This window comes from Scleropages formosus, chromosome 19 (genome assembly GCF_900964775.1).
Source record: "Scleropages formosus chromosome 19, fSclFor1.1, whole genome shotgun sequence".
Taxonomy (NCBI): domain Eukaryota; kingdom Metazoa; phylum Chordata; class Actinopteri; order Osteoglossiformes; family Osteoglossidae; genus Scleropages; species Scleropages formosus.
Genome location: NC_041824.1, coordinates 23,780,179 through 23,806,537, shown reverse-complemented (window position 1 = coordinate 23,806,537; position 26,359 = coordinate 23,780,179). Strand labels below are relative to the sequence as shown.

At 45.9% G+C, this 26,359-nt stretch overlaps 2 protein-coding genes across 7 annotated transcripts in view; both read left to right on the top strand.

Moving 5' to 3' along the window:
• Window positions 1–16,440, top strand: part of prex1 (phosphatidylinositol-3,4,5-trisphosphate-dependent Rac exchange factor 1) — a 71,559-nt gene extending 55,119 nt beyond the window's left edge. Inside the window, exons 23-40 of the mRNA XM_018748968.2 lie at window positions 275–436; window positions 1,421–1,631; window positions 2,761–3,043; window positions 3,437–3,643; window positions 6,277–6,365; window positions 6,642–6,724; window positions 7,333–7,423; window positions 7,915–8,043; window positions 8,157–8,198; window positions 8,435–8,652; window positions 8,908–9,010; window positions 9,426–9,569; window positions 10,253–10,367; window positions 10,495–10,561; window positions 11,394–11,581; window positions 12,160–12,262; window positions 12,650–12,717; window positions 13,195–16,440. Of these exons, the coding sequence (XP_018604484.2) occupies window positions 275–436; window positions 1,421–1,631; window positions 2,761–3,043; window positions 3,437–3,643; window positions 6,277–6,365; window positions 6,642–6,724; window positions 7,333–7,423; window positions 7,915–8,043; window positions 8,157–8,198; window positions 8,435–8,652; window positions 8,908–9,010; window positions 9,426–9,569; window positions 10,253–10,367; window positions 10,495–10,561; window positions 11,394–11,581; window positions 12,160–12,262; window positions 12,650–12,717; window positions 13,195–13,240 (2,349 nt within the window). The 3' untranslated portion in view covers window positions 13,241–16,440. The remainder of the gene's footprint in view (window positions 1–274; window positions 437–1,420; window positions 1,632–2,760; window positions 3,044–3,436; window positions 3,644–6,276; window positions 6,366–6,641; window positions 6,725–7,332; window positions 7,424–7,914; window positions 8,044–8,156; window positions 8,199–8,434; window positions 8,653–8,907; window positions 9,011–9,425; window positions 9,570–10,252; window positions 10,368–10,494; window positions 10,562–11,393; window positions 11,582–12,159; window positions 12,263–12,649; window positions 12,718–13,194) is intronic.
• A 3,145-nt stretch (window positions 16,441–19,585) lies between these two features.
• Window positions 19,586–26,359, top strand: part of LOC108932562 (potassium voltage-gated channel subfamily KQT member 2-like) — a 42,324-nt gene continuing 35,550 nt past the window's right edge. The window contains exon 1 of one of the 6 annotated variants that reach the window (XM_029246196.1): window positions 19,586–20,201. In XM_029246196.1, the coding sequence (XP_029102029.1) occupies window positions 19,906–20,201 (296 nt within the window). In that variant the 5' untranslated portion in view covers window positions 19,586–19,905. The remainder of the gene's footprint in view (window positions 20,202–26,359) is intronic. The other 5 variants (XM_018749037.2, XM_029246197.1, XM_029246198.1 and 2 more) reach the window with 5 other exon arrangements.

Here is a 26,359-nt window from a genome sequence, read left to right as displayed (position 1 = left end):
GGTAGAGAAAGGGTGGAAGCTCCCTAGTATGCATGTCACACCTTTCACTTACTGCCTTTTTCTTCTCACATGTTGAATTTTGGAAAGCATCAATATGGAACTGAATTAGCAGCTTCCACTTTTACTTTTCCCTGAAGAGAATGAAACAGACATGTGTGCTTCTGATTTTAGATCAGTGTGTCTCAATTTGCTCTTTCCAGCATGTGTTACTGCCGCAAGGTTTGGAGGGGCAGCTTGTGTGTAACTTGGGTTCTGGGTGGGCTTTTGCCCACAGATTTTGGAGGCGTTTGCTGGAGATGACAGCCACTTTGTCAAGAACTGCAGTCAACTCATCTCACAGAGTGACCGTGTGGTGACCATGCCACAGTATGAGTTCAGGAACATCTGTGACACAAAGCTGGAGAGCATCCGCAGACGCATCCTTAGCTACCAGCAGGTACACGCCCTTCCCCCCGCTGTCCTGCTAACGATTCTCTACACACCACAACTTCACTCTTAAGGTTCTACTCCCTTTAGGCTCATGCAAACAGAACAAATTCACTCACATTAATAATATACTTAAAAAAATTTCTGGATGCTTTTGAACTCAGTAAACGGAAATGCTTACACTGCTTTCTGTGTAGCAGAAACTGGAAAGAGTGGGTGTGTGCGTGTGTGTGTTACAAAGGATCGTGGTTGTGGAGTCGATGGTTCAGTAGTCAAACGACTTCGCTATTCATTTCTCTCAAGACATTACTTGCCTTCAATAAAACTTTAGTGGCACCAGGCCAGTAATTATATAAAAACATGACACAAACAATTTTGAGCTGTAAACATAAATTGAAAAATGGCAGACTTATTAATAACAGTTGAGATCCAAACAGCAATTAAGTTCAGAACAATAATGCTGTTATTCCACAGGCTAATGATTTTTTTTTGGTGACTAGCATTTCTGTTATATTGCTGATATGGTTTTCTATAATCTTCCTCTTGGGTGCTTCATTACTACTTGTCCTGGATTGTGTCCACATCCGTTACGACTGCACTGTGAACATTCTCATATGCATCCAGCTGCTTTCTTTCATCACGTTCTGACCGAATAACAAGAGTTGCTGAGTGTCTTCCTCCCTCCAGTGTTGCCTTGATTTGCTGCAGTAATGGATTTTTCACATTAGGTTATTTCCAGGTAAATAAAAGTGCTTTTAATACAAAAACGCATAGATCTGCACTTCTCATAAAATGTTTTTGGACCATGTTGACCAGTGATGCGAGCCAGCTACATGTAGAATTTAATTTTACAGCCCAGTACAGGAAGTGAGGCTCCCTTTGTCCAGTGTGAGGTAATAGCAGTTTAAAGTTTTGGACCCTAAAAGATGGCTGCTGAGAAGTGAGCATGTGTCATACATAGTGTTTATATCCTCATTTTTGCCTCCTTTTACAGTTTGCGCGAGAGCTGAGGGACAAAGCCTGGCCCACGTTCAAGCAGGCCAGCAGCCAACCCCACCGGCTCAACTGTACTGACTTTGTACCCACCAACTGCCACATCAACCTGATTCAGGTCTCCTACCCCAAGAACACGACCTCCGCCGGGCGCACCTTCAGCATTCGCTTTGGCCGCAAGAACTCCTTCTTTGGCCTTGACCCCGACCAAGGTGAAGTTATGCCATTCTTGGCACAGCACAGCATTGACCCACAAGCAAACCTTAGCTGAGCAGCATTGTAACACGGCCGGGCAAACAGCTTTAGAACCCAGCTCGGCACGCCTTGGTTACAAAGTCATCTGCTCTTCTGTGCCCAGTGCTACCATTATATAGTCTTCAAAAGTCTTGATGCGTAAAATGATTGAATTTCTACGTACCCCTTTTTTCTCATTTTCTGTACTGAGAAGCCAGAGGACCATTTGTCTGCAGGTCTCTTCATTTCCTGAATGTGTTAAGCAGCCGTCAACATTTGTTTCTTCTTCAAATGAAGGGATCAGTTTAAACTAATTGTGCTCAAAGGAGTGAAGATGTGGTTAATTAGGAAAGACACTTTAGCAATTAAATCTCATGGCTGCAGATTCGTGTTTGAGAAGAGCTCGGTGAATTCGGCGTGCTGTAGCGGCGGTTCTCACGCTAAATTACCAGAGTGCTAAGTCTCCTGCCTAATTGTCTCCATCAGGCCTTTACTGGGCTCTGTGTGACTGACAAACCCAGTGAAGCGTGCCCTGATGTGTCTGTATGTGGTGGAAATTTGTGACAGTTGCCGGTGATATCATCCGCCTGTTGTCACGAAACTCAGTTATGTATTTCCGTGGTTTCGCTAAAGAAGTCATGGGGTAAAGCAAAGTGAAGTTCTGGCAGGTACTGTTGTATAGCACTTATCGAAGCGTACTGTGGGTCACAGCATGTTTCCTCACCCAGCAGCCGTGCGCGCAGTCGCCATGAACGGCACCCCAAGAAGCAGCAGATGAGGGCCAGCTGAATATCTGGCCTTTTGTATCATTTGGGCCCCATTCTTGCCTTAACATCTGCTAAGTGGTCCAGTATTTCGTGTGGGTGGTCAGATGTACTCTGATACAGCTATATCTTCAGCTGGTCCAGTCTGGAGGGTGGTTTCCAAAGTGTTGATGAACACCTTCATGTTCCATCCCTTCCTGTGATGTGAGTGCACATCTGGAGGGGTGTTCCATGAGGGACTGGAGCAACCAGTGTCTAGAGCCTCTTCAGCATCCAGCTGTTTGCTTGCTCTGTGAATGAAGAGCCCACTCATCAGGCTGTGTGCTGCCGTTTCTCCCTGCAGCCAACCTGAACCCCATGTCCCACACCCAGCACTGTATCACCAGCATGGCTGCGCCCTCCTTCACCTGCCAGAGCCTGGAGAACGGGGAGGAGGATGGTGAGCTCGAGGCAGACGGAGGTCCGCTTGACAGTAGCATGGATGGGCGCTCCCTCCAGGAACAGGGTGGCCTGAGCTTCCTCCTGAAGCAGGAGGACATGGAGACCCAAGATGCTTACATCCGCCTTTTCAACCGCATGGACGTTGCCGTGAGGGAGATGAAGCAGTATGTGGCCCAGATTGATGTGTAAGTACAGTGACGCCATCCGTCGTCATCGTTGTGACTGCGAGTCTGTCACCTCCAGCGATTTGCTTTAAAGCGGCAAGGAGGATAGTAAGACTGACTACCGTGTTTCATGCTCTGGTGTTTCATTTCAGAGTTAGTTCAACAAAAGGTTGCACTTGTAACAGTTACAGTGGAATCTCATAATGTGTTCCATACACTCGAATGTCTGCCTTGAATTTATGTGAAACCTTTGCTGTTCTCCCATGTACAAAGTGTTTTATTTTCTGTTAGTGGCTTGTGGAAGAAATCATGTTGTAGAAATATTCCAGAAAGGCAGACAGAGTAGGGGTTGAGGGGACGGCACCATTGAGTAAAACTGAAGTTTGTTCTGTGCTCTGCTACCTCCTCTGCCAGTCTATTGTCCTCTATAACGGAGCCCACCCAATCCGAGGGATACGAACCTCCTGCTGCCGAGGAGGCGCCGCCTGCCTCCCTTACAGCCGAGGAGAGTGACCTGGACAAGTCAGAGCACGGCGGGATCAAGAAGGTCTGCTTCAAAGTGTCCGAGGATGACCAGGAGGACTCTGGTCACGACACCATGAGTTATCGGGACTCGTACAGGTGAGGCTCCATGGTTAGGTGGGCCTTGTGGTGGCCGTGTTGCATTGGGCCTATTTTTCATCCACAGTGTTGTAAAAGGGCAGCAGCATAGAACCCTGGGAGCAATGGCAGTTGATATCAGCAGGAAAAAAAAAAAAATCAACAAATTTTTTTTTCAACAAACTTTTGAAAGAGGTCAATAGCTGGGGGGAATGATAACATCACTTCAACTCTTTTCCTCACTGTGAATTCTATGGTTTCATACTGTAGTAACTTCCTGTTTTCCAGCTTTGTTTTTGAAATGGGTCCCATTATTATTATTTTTAATATTTAAATCATGCTAAGGGCTAAAATTTGTCAGAAGCTTGTTGCTTGTATATGCTAGAATGGGTGTGTATTTTAATAGACAGCCATAAAGTATTTTCAGGCAGTGTGAAGTCCATTTTAAAAGAACCTCCTGCACGCCCTAGGGAGTGTCTGCTTTCATCCAGTCTCATATTACATCTCCAGTGCCTTTCATAATAGCAAACCCATCCTGCCTTATTCCAGTGTTTCCAGCTGGACCAGCCTTCAATGCTGCCGACAGGACGTTTGCGGGCAATAAGTTTCCCCTAAAGCACCCTGTGGCGTTGCCCCAGACTCTTTGTGAGCACTCAGGTGCTGGCCAGGCTCAGCTGGCAGGCCCAGTGGCAGGCGTAGCAGAACCCAAGTCTAGTCTGGGAGCGTGGCTTCTCTAAATCCGGAACCCGCAATTGGGGTGGGGTGGCACTGTGGCAAAGCAAGAATGATGTCTTCAAGGATTATGTCAGCCTGTACACATCAAGGGGGATCTTCTCCTTCATACTGGGAGGGGATGGGGGGACTGAGAGTCTTCTACCTGTGTGAAAGTAGCTCTGCTTGTGTGTGAAGGACTTATTTAAACAGGATAAACTCTTTTCTTGAAGTCTGAGTGTCCAACATTTGTTGCTAAAGACGATGTTTACAGTAGAACTGTCTCGCTGCGTCATTCTTTGAGACACTGTTGTATGTCTGACACTCGTGTGTGTGTGTGTGTGTGTGTGTGTGTGTGTGTGTGTGTGTGTGTGTGTGTGTGTGTGTGGGGTTCAGCCTTGAAGGTGAGCCCATTGTTAACAGCTGGAGCTCTTGTTCTGCTTTTATTCTCCCTCACACTTTTGCAGCATTCCAAGCCAGGGCATGCAAGGTGTGTTTGCAGTGCTCAGCCACACCCCAGTGAACTCTCCACCCTGCGATGACCACAGTAGATCCGCACCCGCCATGCTTCACTTTTATTGTCCTATCGAGACACTCCCAGTACATGAAAGAAATGCTAGTGGTGCATCGTTGATTTTGCAGTGTTGTATTACCTTCTGGAAAAGATTGACATGTGCACGTGTGTGTTTGTGCGCGCACCTGAGTATTTGATTTGCTGTGTGTGTCAAATTGTACAACCCGAGGGCAACATTCCTGTGGCGTGGCAGCCGACGCATGGGATGTGTCAATGTGGTTCGAATCAGGGCTGTCTGTTCGCCGCACTGCGGTCTGGTGCCCCCTAGAGGCCTGTTTCCAGCTGCCGGCATCAAGTGTGGTCACTGTTACCTCCCTGAGTGAGTTCATACGGCGTTTCTGTAGTTGCCAGCTGTATCCTGAAAGCAGATATTAGCCTTGGTGAGATGTTGCAAAGGTCCTTGGGTATTTGTAATAAATTTCGCTTTGTGTGCACCAATTACGGGCCTTTCTAAGCCTCGCTTTTTTAAGTACTTGAAACATTGCCAGCTTTCTGACTATTTAATTTTGCATCAAAAACCAACACATAATACTGCCATGTCTTACTTGTGATATTCTTGGCTCTTGCTCCTACCATACATAGAATAAGGAGTGATAACACCGAGGTAAGACAGCTCAGAACTAAGAATAGAAGAGGGAAGTTCTGCGGAAGACTACGTTATTGGTAAGAAGGGACACGCTGACAGTTATATTGGTCCACCCAGGATGGGCTTTGCCCTTCTGTAAAGGCCCTCCCTGCCAGGGTTTTCTGTTTAGGACATTACTCCTGAAGCATGATGGTGAACCGTCCAGCGTGCAAAGTGAGTTATAACAGCACTGCTGCAGTGGACTGTCTTACTGGAGTGATGGTTTCCACATGTTCATCTGGTCCAGGGCGTTGGAAGAGGGTTGTGATGTAACTGGAAACCTTGTGTGCGCTCTTTCAACAGAGCGATGACCCCGTCTCGACCGCTGACTTACTGCTGTTGACTTACTTTTTCACTGTGCAAAACAAACCATATATCAGGCTGGCTTGGTGAGAAGACGGTTAAATCGAAAACCGCATGTGCTCATTCACATGCAGACCTTTAAATATTTGTCGGTTTGTTTGCTGTGAGGGCGATCTGTGAAGAAGCAGCACAGGCAGCTCGGCCCTGAGCCTTGCCAGCAGGGCCGCTGGAACGCCTCGGTGCCGCGTGTGAAAGGGCTTTAATTAATATCCGTACGGTTTGCATTAAGCCACTCTCTTCAATTACTCTCTTCAGCTGCTTTTCGCTGTAATTACAAGCGAGTCTCCGAATTCCTGCTTGGCTCAAGCACTAGCGGAGCTCTGGTGGGTTCCACAGTCCCCGTGCCTTGACCTCTGTGTGTTGTGTTGTGTTGTGTTCCAGCGAGTGCAACAGCAACCGGGACTCAGTGCTATCCTACACCAGCGTGCGCAGCAACAGCTCCTACTTGGGCAGCGACGAGATGGGCTCAGGTAGGAAACTATTCATCAGGCTTGTTCTTGCAGCACGTCTGCGATTACGTGTTATCTAGAGTATCTACCGCATTCCACCGCAGGTTCTTGCAGGACAAGTGGACCGTTGTTTCACAGCAGAATGTGATTCAGTCCGTACTGGTGTGACTTGACAGAGAGCATAAGGATAAACCGCAAATGTTGGCATGGAAACTGATTAGTTTGAGTGCTGTGTCCGCACAATGTGTGTCGCCTTAAGTGTGGTGTGCTGAGTGTGTCGGCTCTGTGTGCTCTCAGGTGATGAGCTTCCCTGTGACATGCGCATCCCCTCAGACAAGCAGGACAAGCTGCATGGCTGCCTGGAGCACCTCTTCAACCAGGTAGGCTGCAGTTGTCCCGACGCCGGCACTGGCCTGTTGCGAGGAGCCTTCCAGGGCAGCGACAACCCCGATCGCTGCCATGCTGCTTTTGTTTTGTTTCCATAGTTCTCGACCCTGCATCTGGTCTTGGGAATGGCCTCTTGGTACGCAGATGCATCTGCGCTGCCCGCCACTGCCACATGGCGGTTTCTGCTTAATCCTCCTTGGGAACATTGCGTGCAGAGTTTTTTTTTTTTTTTTTTTTTTTTTTTTCCCCAATTTAAAAAAAAAAAAAAAAAAAAAAACAGGCAGACATCTTTAACAAATTACCCTCAGTTGCACTAACCGCCTACGGCCCTGCTTTTCCGAGCACCTTGACGGACTCTCACCTCAGCGGCCTGCTAACCCTCGACCACCTTTGACCCCATGAGGCGCATCGTTCTGCGCGCACAGGCAACCCCCCCGGGGCTGGAGCGCTCCGCTGTGGAGCCTGTCACTTACCCGAATGAGTTTCCTTCAAATGTGTACCCTGCCCTGAAGCTGTCGCTGACCATGTTGTGGGACATTTGGTACAGGCTATTTTTAGCTGCGCTGCAGGTGGGGGGTTTACTCCATGTCTTTCCTTTCAGGTTGATTCCATTAACAGTCTACTCAAAGGGCCGATCATGATGAAAGCCTGTGAAGAAACCAAACATTTTCCTATGGAGCACAGCCAGCCAGGTAAACAAGACTTACCCTGTTAGTGTGTTACTCACTCCTCCCCAACTGTCAACACACACTAATGTTCTCAGTGGGGAAAGGTGGAGAAATGTTTTGTTGTGACAGATTAGTCATTGTTGAGGCCATTTCCGTTCTGCTACAATTGTTCAGTACTTTTTATGCAATTACTTAGTTATGTATTTGTTGCCTCTAGACACAACATAATAGGTGAATAACAGTTGAATCGATGAGCACATGGTAGAAATGTCAGCCACAAAACCAGCAGATGGAGATGGTTGTGTGGCTGTGGCAGGATAGCTCTGTAGTTAGGAGGAGGAAACACTTGAATACTCCCCTTTGTTGTAATACATGTTTTTTTTTTTTTTTATTATTTTTATTTAAACACTTGTTATAATAGTGATTTAAGTAAATATCTGACACTTTATGAATGGGTGGAAAGCACTGGAAATGTTTGATTGGAAACCCATATACACTGTACCTGACCCTTCCAGAGTTGAGTCAGACTGATGATTGGACAGCTCACTGTCGCTACATAATCCACAAGAACATCCAGGAGGACCCGTGGAACCTGCCCAGCTCTATCAAGACCCTTGTGGATAATTTGCAGAAGTTTGTCGAGGGTGAGAGCAGTGATGAGGACAGAGCCGCCGTGCCCCTTGTGCTCCTTCTTACTGTCACTCTGTCCATACGGTGGCGCAGTTAATCGTATATTTTTGTCCGCTTCTCTTCCTAGATGGGAAGAACCAGCTGCTTCTTGCGCTGCTGAAATGTACAGGTAATCCTGTCTGGAATATCTCTCATTTTTGGAACACAGTATCAGGCAGCATATTCAGCTTTAAAACTTTTCGCTTGGTAGCATAAAGCTGCATAGAGGTGTGTGGTGCTCAGGTTTTATTTGTCTCTTTAGTGCGGATAGTTGTGTTGATGTATCCACAGATGCCTCACAGATCCCTTAATGCTGAGCGTGCTGTACACATGGTGATGATGGTCCATGCGCTGTCCTGTCCACAGACACAGACCTGCAGCTGCGCAGGGATGTGATCTTCTGCCAGAGTGTACTGGGGGCCCTCTGTACCCTGACCGAGCAGCTTCTGGCCGCTCTCAGCTCCCGCTATAACAACTGTGGCGAGTATGAGGAAGAGAGCAAGGAGGTCAGCAAGAAGTGGCTGGAGCAGATTGCTGCCATCGGGGTCCTCTTCAACTTCCAGTCCATGCTGTCTCTTCATATGGTAAGAGCTAGGGTGTGTCGCGCAGGACCAGGCGTGCAGCATCCAGCGAGGGTGCCGTCATTCCTTCCCTTTGACATCATGGCACCTTATTACTTACTCATCAGTCTTGCTCCTAAAAAACAGAAGTGTTCCTCCGTTCCAAGGACAGGACAGACCGTCCTAGGTGTCTCAGCGCGACTGTAGGTGTTGCCTGTGGCTCAGCTGTTGCAGATGAAACTTGTTACATCCCTGCTCTTGCCTTCTTGTGGCCAACAGAAAGAGGAGCGCACCATGCTTGAGGACACCAAGGCAGCCTTGCTTGATCTGGACAAAGTCAGTGTTTACTTCCGCCAGCTTGAGGACGAATGTCTGGTTGCAAGTAAGCTGTGTCACCTCACGCTGTTTATCATGTTTCACCTCTCGCTCAGTCACACCATTTTGAGGGTGTGTCGCTGCATCACGTTCTGCTTTTTTTCTGGACTTTTCCCTTCTGAAAAGCACTGGGACATTTCCTAACAATTCTGTCTGCACAAACTCCGGTTTTGGGGTATTTACATACTGTCCCTTTGCCATTATGCTTAGTAGAAGTATTCTTTAAAAATCTCAAGGATTTCAGCAACTGCTCTTGTTCACTGTAACAAACCTTATTGTTCTACATTCTCCTTGTTCCCGTTCTTTCTGCTGCTTGTGCTGCCGATGCACTCGCGGCACATCAGTGTTACGGTGGGACCAGGTTAGTGTGTGAAATGGGCAACTGCAGTCCTGAAGGTGATTTGCTTTTCCTCGCCCCACAGACACGTCCGTGTGCTACCACGTGGAGGGCAGCAGGCAGGCGCTCCGGGTCACCCTGTACCTGGACAGCTGCCACTTCTGTGAGCTCCCCACCCGCCTCCAGAACGGAGGAAGCCTCAAGCTCCACACCGTACTCTTCACCAAATGTGAGTGTGCAGTTGTGAGAAGCAGCTCTCGCTGTCCACGAGTAGTCTCATCTGTACTTACCCATACAAAGTGGTAATCCTTGTCTGGGTTACTTCAAGTCCCAGCAGCAAAGAAACGCAAACATGTGATGTAGACTGACCTGTGAAGACCACGAGTGTGAAGGAGCTGCTTGGGATGATGTGCAGAAGGGTAGAGAGTTGGTTGCGGGCTCCATCTAGTGGCTGCGCTCTGTGAGCGAACGTTGTACGAGACCACGTGTGCGGCTCTGCAGGTGTCCTTTAAACACTTTCGCCAACTGAAATTCATACCATGTCCCTTACTCTGCATTTCTTAATCCGTTATTGTATAACATTTTTCTCCAGACTTTCCAAGCTGTGCATTTTTGTCCAGTGTTTTATACAGATCGTCTTTGCTATCGCTGGTCACATACTGGAATAATTCAGGTCATTTACTCCGAGGCTCATGTGGCGGTGCCTCTCCTAGTATTTGAACCTGCAAATCTGGCTCACTACTTTAGGTCCTTAACTCAGGTGCCACCTGTTGGCTCTAACTCTAATTGAAATTTTGAATTTAGTGAGGGGACTAGAAGAGGCTCACCTGAAGTGTCCCCTGTAGGCTGGCAGGTTGTGCTGCTGAATAGGTTTCAGGACATTCCAGCTGACGGTTGTCTGTATGTTGTCAGCACTGGAGAGGCCAGACGGCATGGCACTACAAGATAGTGTGTCCATAGAGGAGTTCCAGCAACGTACCAATGCTGTCTCTCTGGAGAAGGCCAAGTCCTACTATCGCAAGCTCAGGTACGTGTTAACCACCTGTTCTGTCTTGTGTCGAAGTGTCTAAGTCTTCATGGTGCTTATGCTGGAAGAGGCCTGTAGATATTTCCTTTACTCTGATCTGTTATCAAAGTCGAAATGTCTTTCACAGGGCCTTTTACCTGGAAAAATCCAACCTACCCACAGACTCAAACAGCACTGCGGTGAAAATAGACCATGTAAGTGTTTCATGTGTAATTTTCATTTCATTGTGTCGTTGTTACGGATTTCAAAGACCCGGAACTGGTCCATCTGGAAATAGAGGCAGTCAACAAGCAAGAAGAGCATTAATCAAAAGGATTACAGTCAAGAACACAGTACAATCAGTTTTGATTTCTGGAGTTCAGTCCAGGTCCTGACTGACAACTGAACCCTAAAATTGGCCATAATTGTGTTTACTAATGTTTCTTAAATTAAGTGCACATGGAAGCAAATGTGAATGCAGACCCTGGTATGTTTTAATTGGTCATTCCATGTGCTTCATTGACACAGTACATTACTACAGAATAAGATTTGAATTAATATTTAATTGTAACTATATAATGATTGTAGTAATTTATTTGAAATAATTTTGAGAGCAGAAATGGCCAGTATTATCCACCCAAAGGAGAAAATTAAAAAATGTTTGGTCATCCTTTGAAATGTAATGGAATAACACAAGTAAGGCTGAATCCAAGTTTTACTTGAAAAAGTGGAATTCTTGATGTATGGATTGGGTGTAATGTTATTCACACATTTAAAGCACAGCTTAATCCAACATCACTAATCAAAGGATGACCTGCAGAAAAACAGCTAATAAAGCAATATGCCAGGGCCAAGGTTGAAGACTCAAACACCAATTAATAGACTACGGCACTTCTGAAACACTGTATGATCTTGTCTTGTGTGAAGCAACATGGAGACTCGAAGCCCTTACGAGATGTTTTTGAAGGGAATCGGAAGCTTCTTTCTCATTTCTGTGCAACTGAACCATTTGGCACGTATATCCATGACTGCCGTGTGCTCCTCCAGCTGCTGCGGCCCCTCAATGCCCTGGACGACCTCTGCCGGCTGATGCAGACCTATGTCAACGTGAAACCCAGCACTGCAGGCAGTGGGAGCTCTCATCCGTCGGGCATCAGCGTACTGCCAGTGTCGGCTGAACTCTGCAACCGGCTGGGCGCCTGCCACATTGTCATGTGCGGGACCGGCATGCAGAGGTACCCCCAAGAGCTCTGTCAAACTCCACCCCCTTCACCGTGTCCTGGCGGCCGCAGTCTCCAGCTTGGGTCACTTGAGTGATTCTAAAGTGGATCGTCTTTAAGATGTTCTCTTGAAGGCTGTTTTACACCAAATTACATACTAACCCCATTAAGCAGTGTTGTACTTGCCGCATTCCAGTGTCTCTCTATAAAGAATAATGAAGTTCAGATAATGAACTTGTTTCTGATACTTTCTTTGACCTCTTTAGGCTGACATTGTTCAGTTTGCATGCCGGGCCATAAAAGGTTAACAGATGAAATTTTGTTAACCCCAGAGGGGAAACTCGCAGCGTTTAATGTACAATACTTCAACTAACAAACAAACCCCCAGCTGTGTATTACTCTTTATTTTACTTTGTTGACATTTGGTTGAAAAGTGTTTGACAAACATTATTGTTGCACTGTGGTCTCGTGTGTAACCTGTCTGTCTGTCGTCCTTCCCTCCCCCCGTGAATGCCTTGAACTTGGATGTGCTCTCTGTACCGAGGCCAGTGCTTTTCTCAAACAGGACTGAGTGCGTGTGTCTTTTCAAACAGGTGCACCCTGAGTGTGTCCCTAGAGCAAGCAGTCATTCTTGCACGGAATCATGGTCTGCTGCCACGTTGCGTCATGCAGGCTACCGACATAATGCGCAAACAGGTACTGTTGATCTCCCGTAGCTACACTAGACATGCATGCTGCTCACTGTAGGCACTTAGAGATTCATCCCCGCAATCCTAACCCCCACACCCATTTTATGTACACCGTCACGTCACTGTGCTTAACTGACTGCTCTCCCATTTCAATCGTTCTTAAGTCATTTCAACATCTGGGAGCATAACCAAGCTACCAGACCTGCAAAATATTAATGCTGTGTGTGCGCGCCCATTTCTCTTTGCTTCACTGTGATTGTGTGTCTGCAGTGCCAACAGGGTTAATGCAATTAGTCAGAGTAAATTCATTTGTGAAATGGCACAGTGGGAATCGGCTGTTCCTCGGTAAAATTGTACTGCATAAGATGTAAACATGACAAATCTGTTTTGACAGGGCACCAGGGTTGAAATATCAGCCAAAAATCTCAAAGTGATGGATCAAATGCCACCCTCTGCACCAAGGTAAAAAAAAAAAAAAAAAAAAATACTTTGTGAGATATGGTTGGCCTACGCAGAAAAAGGAGTGCTGTGTGTTAAGGTGATGTGTTTGAAGAGCTCATGTTTACAGTCCAGGACATGGACTCATTTCATAGAGGGCCAGTGGAAGTAAAAGTGGAAATGCCCGGACAGGCAATTATACGAGTGTGTACAAGATGTAAAAAGTGTGGAGAAGAGACTGTCTGTCCTTTTATTGACAGAGCAGTGTGGTTAACTGCTGGAGCTTCTTATGTAGTGTGGGGGTAGTGCTCGGTAGAAGATAGTATGAGTAGGTGGTGGTAGTGTGGGGGGAGGGGAGAAGGTCTCTCTTATGTTGTCAAGGTGCTGCTGTGTGTGTGTGTGTGTGTGTGTGTGTGTGTGTGTGTGTGTGTGTGTGTGTGTGTGTGTGTGTTTTTGGTGCACTGCTGCATGTCACTCTTAATTTCTGCTTCTCCTCCACAGGCTCTTCAGGTTATGTTTACCACCTTCTGATGGGGATCTATGTTAAGGAGCAACTTTGTTTCATGACATAGTGATGTAGTTCTTTCCTTGTTTGCTACTCATTTGGATTGAAGAGACCCAAGTCCCTTTAGGGAGGGTGAGGAGGTGGCAAGAGCGTAAGGAAGCCACACAGTCTCTGGAAAGCTTTGCTGATCCTCACATGGAAGCTGACATAGGTTTAGGAGGTTTGGACACCTTGAAGTATGATCCTGAGCGGTAGAGGGAAGGAACGTTCTGGAAGAAGCAGGCGGCTCAAGACATAGTGCAGACCTGGACTCTTGGGCCCTTCTGGGTCAGCTGTGCTTCTTGGAGGCCTTCCCTCAAGGAAGATCCGGTGGATGGGAAGCTACGGCGCACCCCTGCCCTGCAGGCCATGCCTCACAGTGCGGGGGGGGCACATGAAGCATCCTTAACTGTATTACTGAAAGTACATGCCATGGACCGTGGTACTGTACCCTGCCGTGCACTGCAATTACAGTGTGCTGTGTGTCACACTCAGTCCTTGGCTATTTATTGCTTGTTGGACACAGATATAGAAGCCGAGTGCTGGCAGCAGAAGGAAACTGGGGGGGGTCAATGGGGGCAGAGCTATGTTGTGACGGTCCACAACACCCCACCCCCCAAGGTGGAGATTGGGGTCCTACTGTGACTGAGCAGACAGCCGAGCGACTCCACACCAACTGCACTATACAGAATTAGTGAAAAATACCTTATGGTTTCTACTGTCCATCAGAATGTTGAAGTGGCGTTAAACCTTTACTCCTCAGTAATTTCAGGTATTAAAAAGGTGAAAAACTAGATGACTTTTAAAGAATAGATTGTACCATATTTAATGGCTCCAATATTTTGTCTTTAAATCTTTGTTTTTTTTTTTTTTTTTTAAACTTTTTTTAATGAACCAGTATTGCAGTAGAGGAAGCAAAGCAGGATAGGACTGCAGAAATATTCAGAGTATCTTTGCGAAAATATTAATTGAGCCTGTTTTCTTAAGCTAATAATGGTTGCTTTTGCCAATTTGTATTAATGTAAATTGTTTAGAAAAACAAAAAAAAACAGTGTGACCTTTCTAAAGTTCTTTTCTGGTAACATACTTAAGCACATATAATTTTTTTTAATTATTATTTCTCCAGAGGGTGGTGTAATAACCTAAAATATGCGTAACAGGAAAGATTACCATGTCCTGTAGAATTATCTAAATATATTTTATTGCAGGAAAATTTATTTAAAAAAGGATCAGTGAAGTATAAAATATTGTCAAATTTTACTTATGTTGTATTTTTTGTACATATTTATAACAAGATTTTATTTTCAGAGGGACCAACATATAATAGATAGCAGTGTTATAATTTATGAAAACATGAACAAGATGCAATATATAAAGTAGAACATGTCAACCTTTGTAATAATACTGTACATTGGCACAAACTTGATAAAGACAATGGACACTGATGACACTTGGGTCTTTTGAAAAGCTCAGTGATGTTGACGTATCGTTGGGAAGTCGCCATTTCTGATCTCTAGGGGGGAGTGTTGAGGCTCAGGCCGTCGGAAAGTGCCGCTCAGAAGGGCTCTCTTCCGCTGTGTGACTCTGGGCCAAGCGTGTGAACGTACTTTGCCCCTACGTTGACTTCACGCGGCGGCACAGTGACGAAGGAAAGTGACTCCTTTAAAAACGACTGCAGGTAACTGGCAGAGAGCAACAGACGTCATTTCTGGTGCCTTCGCCTGCTGTAACATTAGTGTCGCTGGTCGTGTTCCTCTAAGGGGACGTTCGCTCAGCGTTTGTGCGCTTTTGACCAGTTTAACCCCTTTTTGCACTTGGACATCAGCAGACACAGAAAGGAAGAAGTTTATACCCTCAGCAACATCCCTTTTTTTTTTTTTTATTTAAAAAAAAAAAAAAAAAGATGCTTTCTATCCAGTTGAATTATCAGATTCAGGATGGGGGTCAGAGACCCGTTTCCTTATTTTTTTGTAACAGTATTAGCCTTAAGCATCTTCATGCAGCCTCATGCAATTTTTTTAAACTAAGTTTGTCATTGCCAGTAAACTGTTTATTGAACCGTAAAATAGTTCATTCTACTTTTAGACAGTTATTCAGACTGAGTGTTTTGTTTTAAACACATCCGAATGACCCTGAACATCTTTCACAATGAACCACTTGTTCTACTGAGAGCTGGAGTGCCGTGATCCTCCACTTATTGTTACCGTGGTTCAGGAAGCGTAACGCTCATGGGAGTGCGGTCGTATAAAAATTGTTGCGTCCTACGATAGTTGAGGCATTACTGTGTTATTACAGCACACACTCCTTGCATGTCAGTAACATGTCCTGTGTCTTGACTTTGGAGGGCAGACTAGCTCAGTATCTCTCTGTTCAACTAATGGCAACAGGAAAGTGCTGCACAAGAGTAGGGCTGTTGGACAGCAAGGAGCCCTGGGTCCGAGTCTCTCTATTTATCTGCTTTAGGTTACATATTCAAGTCCGTAGGGGTGGCAAGAAAGGGGTTTTTAACTTTTACTGGTGCTTTCAATAGGTCTCTATCAAAAACATCCTTGATTTTTGGGTTGTGTACAAAAGTGATAAAACAATTATTTCCCAGTTACTGGCCTTTTATGACTTTTGGCAACATTTCTGAAGGTGTTAACCATATATTGAAAAGGGAAGTCCTTCTGAATGTGATGAAAGTATTGTTTCACTGGACATTCAGGAAAATTAAGACCATTTGAAATGTACATGCATGTATACCACCGCAGATTTGTGAACAGAAATAAAGAGCATGTGTAGAACTAATCTGCTTCCAGTTCGTTCTCCAACACCTATATTTTAAATTATACAGGAAGGCAAGTTGTGGTGTTTTTAAAAATGTGTCTAAAAAATAATGGCCACTTGAAATGCCCATCTAGAAGATGTTTTTATTGAAAGTCTGACTCAGAGGTTCAACTCATTATTAAATAATACTCCCATAAGCTTCATGCTCTAAGTAGGTCTAATGCACCTGTGAGTATAGCCTATCAGTGGAATGCGTGTTTGCTTCCTGTTTCTGTTTCCTGTGTGGTGGTCTTCATGTGTGTGATTTGTGTTGACTTCTTCATACTGTATGTCTTCAACTAAACATTAATTAAAATGGAAAAAGTGATCACTTTGCCGATGGTTAACCACAACTGTCATGAAGTCATTTTATTTCTTTAAAAACCAAGCAATTGATACTGTGGCTTTATTTTCAGTTTACCTGGATTGAGTATTACATGTAATACTTAATTTTATTGCAGTGTTTCTGAATCTTCATTATTGTACATATTTTAGTTTGTCTGGTCTTAAACATTGTACAAAAATTTTAATTTCTTAAATGATTAGGTATTGTTACAAATTTAACTTTTATTTGCTAGTTAATAAAATGTTTACAACATAGTGCATTGATTTCTTATATAGTCCACTCCATATTCTTTATACCCATGAGGTACAGCATTATTTCCATAGACAAAACTGATTTTAACAGGAATTGCCTACAGTGACCATCATTACTGGCATAAAAGGAGCATAAATTAATACACATCACAAAAAAATCAAGGAAATCTCAAGCTTTTATGTGAAAGCAATTCTTCCAAAACAAATATTCATATATACACTGGAGATGGGCAGTGCAAGGCAATGGAAAAATAAAGCAAATTGTACTAGACAAGGATAAGAGAAAACAGTAAAATTTACAATAGAGAAATTAGTATGTACAATTTAATATATGGGAATAAAAAAAAAAAAGTTGGCTCCAAAGGGTGAAGAGCACACCTGACTAAGGTGGTCCACATTTCAAGAGTGAGGAGACCATGTCATTGTGGGGACAGGATTGCGGGGGGGCCCTTTGGTTAGCTATGACACCTATCAGTGTCCCTTTGCACAAAGCCCTCTAAATGTCTGCTTGTTCAAAGCTTTGTTCGTGTCCTGGTCTACAAAGCTGTTTTGGACCCATTGTTCAAAGGCCTTTCAAACCCAGGGCCGCTCCTGCCAGCCCACCTTTGCCCAGTCTCTCTTCCCTTTTCATTCCTGACATTATCATCAAAAACAATTCCTTGGGCACCTGCTTACCACAGTCCTCTTGTACCTACAAAACATCATTTGTCTTCTGCTTCCCATATGTGCAGCAGTAAAAGGGTGATTTTCACCAGTCTCCTTCCGAAAATCTTTTTTTGGGGGCTTAATGGAGTGTGTGCACAGAGAGCGAGGAGCCAAAGGTGTCCAAAGGGATGAGAATGAGATGCGTTGCTTTGTGGGTGTTGGCATGTGCATATCAGACAGCTTTCCTCCTCACTATGTGTGAATTTTAAACCTTGCAAGACTTTGAAGGAATGGACGACATGATATACACTAAAAATACAGTATTGGGTACATCGGCACATATGAAAAACAAGGAACAGAGCTATGAAAAATAAGAATTAGAACAGGACAGCACTAGGGGACTATGTACATTCAGAGCAGCGAGAGCGCACTGCTGCTCCATTTAAATTACAGTTATTAGAACCATTTGTTCTCACTCTTAGCCCACTTAAGGGGTGTAAAGCCAGCAGTGTGAGAAATACTAATAGCTGGAGCTCCTGTCACTTCTGGAAATGAGAACAATTTCTAAAATATAATGGAAAAAACTACAGAGCATGGTCATATTTATACAAGCTAAACTAAGGTCAGTCAATGCTGTTTACTCTGATAGCACCTCCCTCAGGTGGAAGGCGTGGACTGCAAAAACGAGTATCATTATCTGGTCGGATATGAACAGGAGTATTACATTTATTCATTTTGACACCTTTCTCCAAAATGATTTACACTGTTAAACTACATCCAATTATTTACCATAAATGCAAAATATGATTGTCAACACGCAGAGGAAAATAAGTCAACACAGATTCACCTGGTCGCAGTTTGTGCTTGTACTCTCACTCCTGACACATCTCATGAAGCAATGTCCTTCAGGTTCGTTCCTACCCAAAGCAAGTATTTGGCCAATAAAACATGACAGAAACACATGGATACCACTTCTTTACCTTGTCTGCTAGAAACCGAAAGTAGATCTGCTGTACAGATCAGGGTACGTCTCTTCCCCTGCTGCTTGCTACCTGCCATGGGAGTTGTGCTGGAACTGGTTTCCATGGATACCAATGCCAAGATGCTCTGTTTTCAACCTGTTCTGTATCCCAGATATCAGTCCCCTACAAACCGATGTACGGTTACATCTGTATTTATTTCATGCAAATTTGATGCATTACTTAATGATTAAACAAGGTAACAAACATTCTGTAAGATGTATTTAACATTTCTCTGTGGGCAGGTGGTTTGTTTTCATCAGTCGTCACTGTCTCACTAACATTGCTGTTGCCTTGCATTTTCTATCTATCTGCCCATGTAGGTTTGATATCACATGATTGACACCAGCAGTCATTATGTTGAGGACTGTTCCTTCATTAAACCTGTAAGCTAAAGGATACGATTAGAAATTGTGCTTTTAAATACACCCAAATTCTTGCTTTGAAAACCATTTTGTACGGAGGAAACAGGCGACAAGAGATGGTGTGTGGGCCTACTGCCAGTTTTCTCCCATAAACACACACACACACAGTGTATGAAATCGCTTGTCCGTCGTGGCAAACCAGAGCCTAACCCCGCAACGCAGGGTGCAGGGCTGGAGGAAGAGGGGACACACCCAGGACGGGACGCCAGTCCGTCGCAAGGCACCCCAAGCAGGACTCGAACCTCAGGCCCGCCAGAAAGCAGGACCCGGCCAAACCCGCTGCACCACCACACCCCCTTCCCCAAAGAGTGTCACTAAATGAAGCAGTGGTGTGTGTGTGTGTGTGAGGGCACAACTGCTGTCTGCTGCCCTTCTGAAACATGAAGGCTTTTGTTTTGTAATGCAAATGCAAGGTTTCCCTGTAGGTGGGCAACTGTAAAGGAGTAGATCCAACTACCAGGCGTACCTGTTGTTATCCAAAGGTGTCCGCGTGCAAAACCGCCTGTACACCTGTGGGAGACCCGTTTTCTACTTGTAGCGATATATAAGGTGTAAAGCACATAAACGCACAAAGAGAAAGAAATGCAGGCCTATTAGGTTGAATATATCACGGTGTTCCTGCCACTGTGCTTTAATAATGTTCTCTCGTTCCTTCACACCGAACCACAACTTTTGGCGCCACTTTTCCACAGAAATCCCGTCGATGGAAAGGTGGGAAGGGCGCGTGGCGCTTCGCATTATTAAAACACTAAGAGGATTGTAAGTAAACCAGCAGCACTTAAGTCACTAAACGTGATTTCAGCGAGCGAAACCAAGGTTAAAAGGAATCGTGTATGACTTGTGTTGGGTACTGCCTCTACTGTGCTGCCATCGTCTGTGTTCGCGTACGTCTGTCTAACGGTGTACCGTGCGCGCGCAATGCGTGTGGTGCTGCTGACGTCTCCTCGCGCCCCTCTCTCTCGGTGTCTCGAGGCGGCTCTCCGTCTCCCATTTGGGCGTCAGGTGGCCGGAAGGAGCGGCTCGCGGCGGGAGGTTGCCCAGCCCGCGCGACTCCTCTTCGCACACAGGAACCGGGAGCGGGAGCGGCTGCGCTCCTGCTCGTGCCATGCTCGTGCCCGGCGAAGGGCGCTCGTCCTTCCAGTCCGTCCGGCCACATCCATGACTGTGCGTTTTAAGGATGGTGCAGAAATCCCGCAACGGCGGCGTGTACCCGGGCGCGGGCGCCGAGAAGAAGCTCAAAGTGGGCTTCGTCGGGCTGGAGCCCGGCGCTGCAGACTCGGGCAGGGATGGAGCGCTTCTCATCGCCGCCTCCGAGGCCACGAAGCGCGGCAGCATCCTGAGCAAGCCGCGCAGCAGCGTGTCGGGATCGGGCAAACCGCCCAAGAGGAACGCCTTCTACCGGCGTCTGCAGAACTTCCTCTACAACGTGCTGGAGAGACCGCGCGGCTGGGCGTTCGTCTACCACGCTTACGTGTGAGTGAGTGAGTGAATGAATGAATGAATGAATGAGTGAGGGCGGTGAGAGACACTCACAGAGTACACCGCTGCACTGCACTTTCACTGCGTTCCAGTGCCTGTTCTGTTCCACTCCACTCCACTATACTATACTCCACTGCCCTACACTGCGTTCCACTCCCCTATACTGCACTGCACTGTGTTCCAATCCACTATACTGCACTGCTCTACACTGTGTTCCATTCCAGTACTGCACTTCACTGCTTTACACTGTGTTCTAATCCACTAATACTGCACTGCTCTACACTGTGTTCCACTTCACTATGCTGCACTTCACTGCTCTACGCTGTGTTCTACTTCACTACTCTACGCTGTGTTCTACTTCACTACTCTACACTGTGTTCCACTCCACTATGCTGCACTTCACTGTTCTACACTGTGTTGCGCTTCACTATACTGCACTGCACTGTGTTCCAATCCACTATACTGCACTGTGTTCCACTTCACTATGCTGCACTGTGCTACACTGTGTTCCATTCCACTATACATTCCATTATACTGCACTGTGTTCGACTTCACTGCTCTACACTGTTCCACTTCACTATACTGCACTGCTCTACATTGTGTTCCAATCCACTGCACTGCTCTGCACTGTGTTCCACTTCGCTATACTGCTCTATGCTGTTCCATTGCACTGTTGTGTTCCAGTGCTTTACGTTGTGTTAAACGTCACTCCACTGCTCTACACTGTATTCCATGTCACTATTCTCTACTACAGTGTGCTACATTGTGTTCCACTGCGCTACACTCTGTTTGTTCCAGTGTTTACACTTCATCAGTATATTTTGAATGACCCTCCATCCAGGACGCAGTGATGGTGTTACAGGGCGGGACACGGTGTGACAGTCGGCACTTGTGCTTATCTCTCCCAGCCCCCTTTGCAGGTGCTTGCAATTTGGTTACTTGCGTCTTCCCCCTCGGCGTGACGTCCCTGGATCTATACTGCGGTTCGATTTAGTTTGATATCGGAGTTAGGTCATGCACTATATCCTGTGTTTTGCAGTTGAGATCTGTTCGCCATGTGACTTGGAGTTCCGCTCGAAGAGCAGCGCGGATTTCCTTCATGATTCTTTGAGCGCGCGGCCGGTGGACTTCACTTCGCCGCGTAAATCATTTCGTCATCCTCACGAAGCCACGTGTCCTCGTCCTTCCGAGAGCGCTCGCTAAGGGGCTACAAGTTAGCCCGCGTGGAGAAGCGGCAATCCCGGAAGAGGAGGGCCGCTCATTTCGAGGGAGAGGGCCGGACCTGCTGCTCTCTGTTCTCTCCTTTTTCCCCCCGATTTATAATTTATACCGTGGCTCTTCACTCCATTTAATCTCCCCAGCTGGCCTTCTGTCCAGCTGCTGATGTAGAGAACTGCAGTGTGCTGACTTGAGTCCATCGCAGTCTCTTTAGCGTGTCGCTTTTTCTCCCTGGGGAAAAAAGGAAAAAAAAAAAAAAAAACAATTTCCAAATGCGCTGCTCGCTCTCACGGAGCAGAAGAGAAAAGTTGCAGCTGGCAGCTCTCGGTGCTCAATTAGATGAGTAAAACGACGGCAGCGCTCGCGTTGCGTTGCCGTGCTGAGAGGCGTGGGGCGCTTCGGGGCTTCGGCCAGTCGCTGCTGGTTACGCCTCCAGCCGAGGATCAGTGCTGGGCTCCGATCTGAGCCCGGTCTCCTCCTCCGTCGCCCTCTCGCTCTCCTCGACCCCGACCGATAGTTCCCTGGGGGCAGACGAGAAAGGGCCGCACATGTCCCCCCCGGTATGACAGTAAAAACGAAGTGAGGAAATCCTGGTTGCCTGGCGATGACCCATTTACAAGAAATATTTGATATCTGCCTTCTCTCTCTCTCTCTCTCTCTCTCTCTCTCTCTCTCTCTCTCTCTCTCACACACCAGTCGCTGCATGCTTTGCTCAGTATAATTGGTGTTTCGCTGATGTGCCAGTTAATCAAATGACAACACTGACCCCCAACTTGCAGCTAATGACGCTGTGGCACAAAAATAATTTAATTTTCGTCTCTCGGCCCAGACCTTTCCAGAAAAGCAATAATGCCTTATGTTTTTATTTTATTACCATGGTTTTCTTGTTTAAATGTTTCTTTTGGCCTTTGATATAGATGATCTAATGATGTAATGCATGGGGGGGGAATAAACCCATTGACATCCCTGAAGATTTAATTTGTGTCTCATGGTAGTGCTGGAAATGTCAAGACACAAGTGTGCAGGCAGAATGTCAGCGTGTCGCTCTACGCTACAGGGTTTTCGATGGAAAGGATCCTTTTTCCAGTGTCTTTTTCCACTCTTGCATTCGCGGAGTTCTTGCACTGAAATGAAGACGGGGAAGTCTGGGGTATCTTGCTGAGCTCCACAAATTGGCCAATCAATGCCGCTGCATCTGCAGTGGAGGCAGAAGTCCTAACCGGCACTCCGCCTCTCCCACTTTTCAGTACCATACTTGGCTCTCCGTCTCTCCATTTCTCACCGTCCGTGGTAATAAATTCATCGTTGCTCCCTTTATGTTTATCTGACGTTTTTTGCCAAAGCAACTTTAGTCTAACTACAACTATTTGCCCATTTACACAGCTGGGTAATTTTACAGGAGCAATGTAGGGTAAATACCTTGCTCAAGGGTACTACAGCTGGAAGTGGGATTCAAACCTACAGCCTTTGCATCTAAAGACCATATCTCTAACCACTACGCTACCAGCTGCCGATTTCATTTCCCTTTTTTTATCCGTTGTAGCCAGTTATGCTTTGCATCCTGAGGTCCAAACCAGCAATGAACCCACATCCTAATAATTACACCAGTTTAGGGACCTAATTTCCTGCTTCATCCACCTCCGCCGCCTTGAAACTGCTGCTTCAGTGTCCGCTTTGACACATTTCTGGTTGTAGATCCGACTGATGTATCGCAGAATATGCTGTCATTTACTGCTGAAAATGTAGCAGATGTTGCTGTCAAAAACATGTTGTGGTGCCACGTACCGTTTCTTTTTCCTTTTCACCGGAGTAGTAGTAATCGACATTGATGAGCATTTGTAAATCATGACTTGAAGCTGCTATGGAAAGTGCTGGAAGTGGTAAACAAACCAGTGCCGCTGGCAGCTGCTCTGACATCCTTCGCGTTACGAGCAATGGGGCGGGAGGGTCGCGTACGGCTCTTTCCTGGCACTCTGGAGGGTCCTGGTTCGAATTTCATTCCTGCTGCACCACCCTTGTGCAATGTGCTCGCCCTCAATTGTTGTAGTAAAATACTCCGCCAGTTTGAATGGGTAAATAATTGTATTTCTCCCAGCGCACGGTCCACACCAAAGGTATCGGTCGAGCATACAGTGGTAATAATGTCTGTCTGTGCGTAAACATCATGATTGATTTTGCGTGATCATGTGGGGCTTGTGGTTTTTGTGGAGACATTAAATGTGAGAAAAATCTTCCTTTCCCACACGAGAGATTATGAATTTTGATTTTTGGCACGGGGTGGATTTTCCAGGTTGCTGTCTTTGGAAGTTTTTCTAATATACCTTAATTATGTTGTCATCCTGAAAAGATGTTGCCTCTGCTAAGAGTCAGTGCTCTTTGTACTTCGCATATTTCTTGTTTTGGGAGCCTTTTCTTTCATCTAATGTTTAACTTAGACCCAAAATATGTCTGTAATTCTTTTTAAATCTAGCAAATGATTCTATTAGGTTTATCAGACAAAATTCTGTTCTCTCAAGCTGTAATATATTACACTTCTCTCCCCTAACAGGGTTAATTTACATTTATTCATTTAGCTGATGCTTTTTCCCAAAACAACTTCTAATGTTAATGTACCTATAATTATTTACCCATTTATACAGCTGGGTAATTTACGGGAGCAATTTAGGGTAAGTACCTTGTTCAAGGGTACCATAGCTGGAGGTGACATTCGAACCGGTGACCTTGGGGTCCAAAGGCAGCAGCTCTAGCCACTACGCTAAAGAAAAAAATTTGAAATTCCCAAATAGGCTTTTTTTTAATGTGCAATAACACCAAAACATGTTATAATATTCATAACAGAAGCCATTATTTCCTGCTCCCTACGTAGTACTCCTGAGCTAGGTATAATCCTGAATTGCTTAGAGTAACAATTGCTGTAAATCACTATAAGCAGCATAATATTGTAAGTGACTTTGGAGCGAAACATCAGCTAAATGAATTAATTATAATACTGTTGAGTCTTTCACTTGTATTTTATTTACATTAATCAATTGTTGGGATTGGTTGGCATATCGCTCTCCTTCCAGTGCGCGTTTTAAAAGAGGGGCTCGACCACTACCGTTTGAACCCTATCTATACCCTAGCAGTCATTGTTTCCATGGTAACGTAGAGGTTGATATCACGAACCACTGACCGATGCCACCAAGGAGCAGAAACATTTTGAGTTTGAGACGCAAGTGCGTGTATCTGTCCGGAAATGTGTGTCTATCTTCTGATACGAACCGTCGTACAGCATAAAATACCTGCCGTGGAAGTGAAATGACCATGTGCACGATGAGGAGTACACGGTCAGCTGCAACATGAATTTGCTGGTTTTCATCCTTTTTTTTGTCTTTTTTTTTCCCCCTAACACACGACAGGTTTTCCGAAAAGGAAATAACACAGCAAGTACAAGCCCTCCCCTGCAGCTGATCCCCTGCAGTTGCCATGGTTAAACGCTAGCGCTGCTGTGTCGATTGTCCGAGGGGTGTGGGTCAGCTGTCTAATGAGGCTGAAAGAAAGCAAGAAAAAACACGTTGTGCCATTTGCCGCGGGTCCCGTTTTCTCATGCCTCAGCTCCGTTTGAATTGCTGCAAGTAAGCAGATCGTCTGACAGTTTGAATCTCCTAGGAATGACTCTCTGTTCCGAGGAATGAGAAGGCATGCAGCCTCTTGGCACTGGAGTCGCAGATTGGGTCCTTCTGCCGTGGGCCACGTCTGGTGCCGGAGCTGGTGCGAGGCTAATCGTGAGCCAGTCGCGGGGAGTACCGCGCTGCCGGTGGAAATGATGTCATCAACACTTTGACCTTCCCGTTAACACCTCGTATTTCGGTTGTGTCGGACCCTACGTTGTTCCCTTCGGTAAAGCTTCTTGTGAAAACTGACATATGGAGTCGCAGGCGCTGTGTTGAGTAAAGATACAGATTCCTATCCTGAAATTTTCTCCCTCAAATCCTGGAAGGGAATATGCTCTTGAACTGTAGAGGAGCACGCTTAACCCGAATGGCAATTTCAGAATCTCCAGCCTTATGAAAGGATATCGTTGTCATTTTGAATAAGCACTTGCTAAAGGATAAATAATTAAAAATAATAATTTATGAGAGTACCTACGGAAGTTCAGCGTCATTTAGTCATAATTGCGCAATAGAACGAGGAGGCGTAGTTACAGGAAAGAGATGTGATCGCTGAGATTTCCATCAGAGATGTGCGATGTCTCAACTCAGTGTTTTTGTGGCACAACTGCAGAATTAGACATTTTATTGCCTCCAGGAAACGTGAGGAAGGGTGTGTAATAACATCATCACCAGCTGTGCTCAGGGTAACTGTCACTTTGCTGGGGAGAGACCATCAATAGGGGCTGTCATGGAGCGTGCTGACCGCAGCGCAGTAAGTGACCTGGTGGAGGTTGGGAAGCAAAGCCTTTGTCACTTTGCTGTGTATTTCCCCTAAGAAAACGTGAAGGTGTGCGTAGAGACTAGATACTGGTGCCTCGGTCAGAGATTGTGAGCTGTAAGCGTTAAGGATGGGGGCTTTAACTCCAGATTTCCGTCTGTACATCGTGTGGCTGTGTCCCGTGATTAGTGGAGATAGGCTCCAAGTTATTGTTTCCATTTGGTCTTTAATATGAAGAGGATTATTTTTATCAAGTAGTTGCTTGGCAAAGGGTGGGTGCGGTGGCACAGCGGGTTTGGCCGGGTCCCGCTTCCTGGTGGGTCTGGGGTTCGAGTCCTGCTTGGGGTGCCTTGCAATGGACTGGCGTCCCGTCCTGGGTGTGTCCCCTCCCCCCGTCCAATCTTGCGGCTTGCGTTGCCAGGTTAGGCTCTGGCTTCCCGTGACCCCGCAAGGGCAAGCGGTTTCAGACTGTGTGTGTGTCAGTTACTTGGCAGATGCTTTTATTCAAAGTGATTTGCAGTATT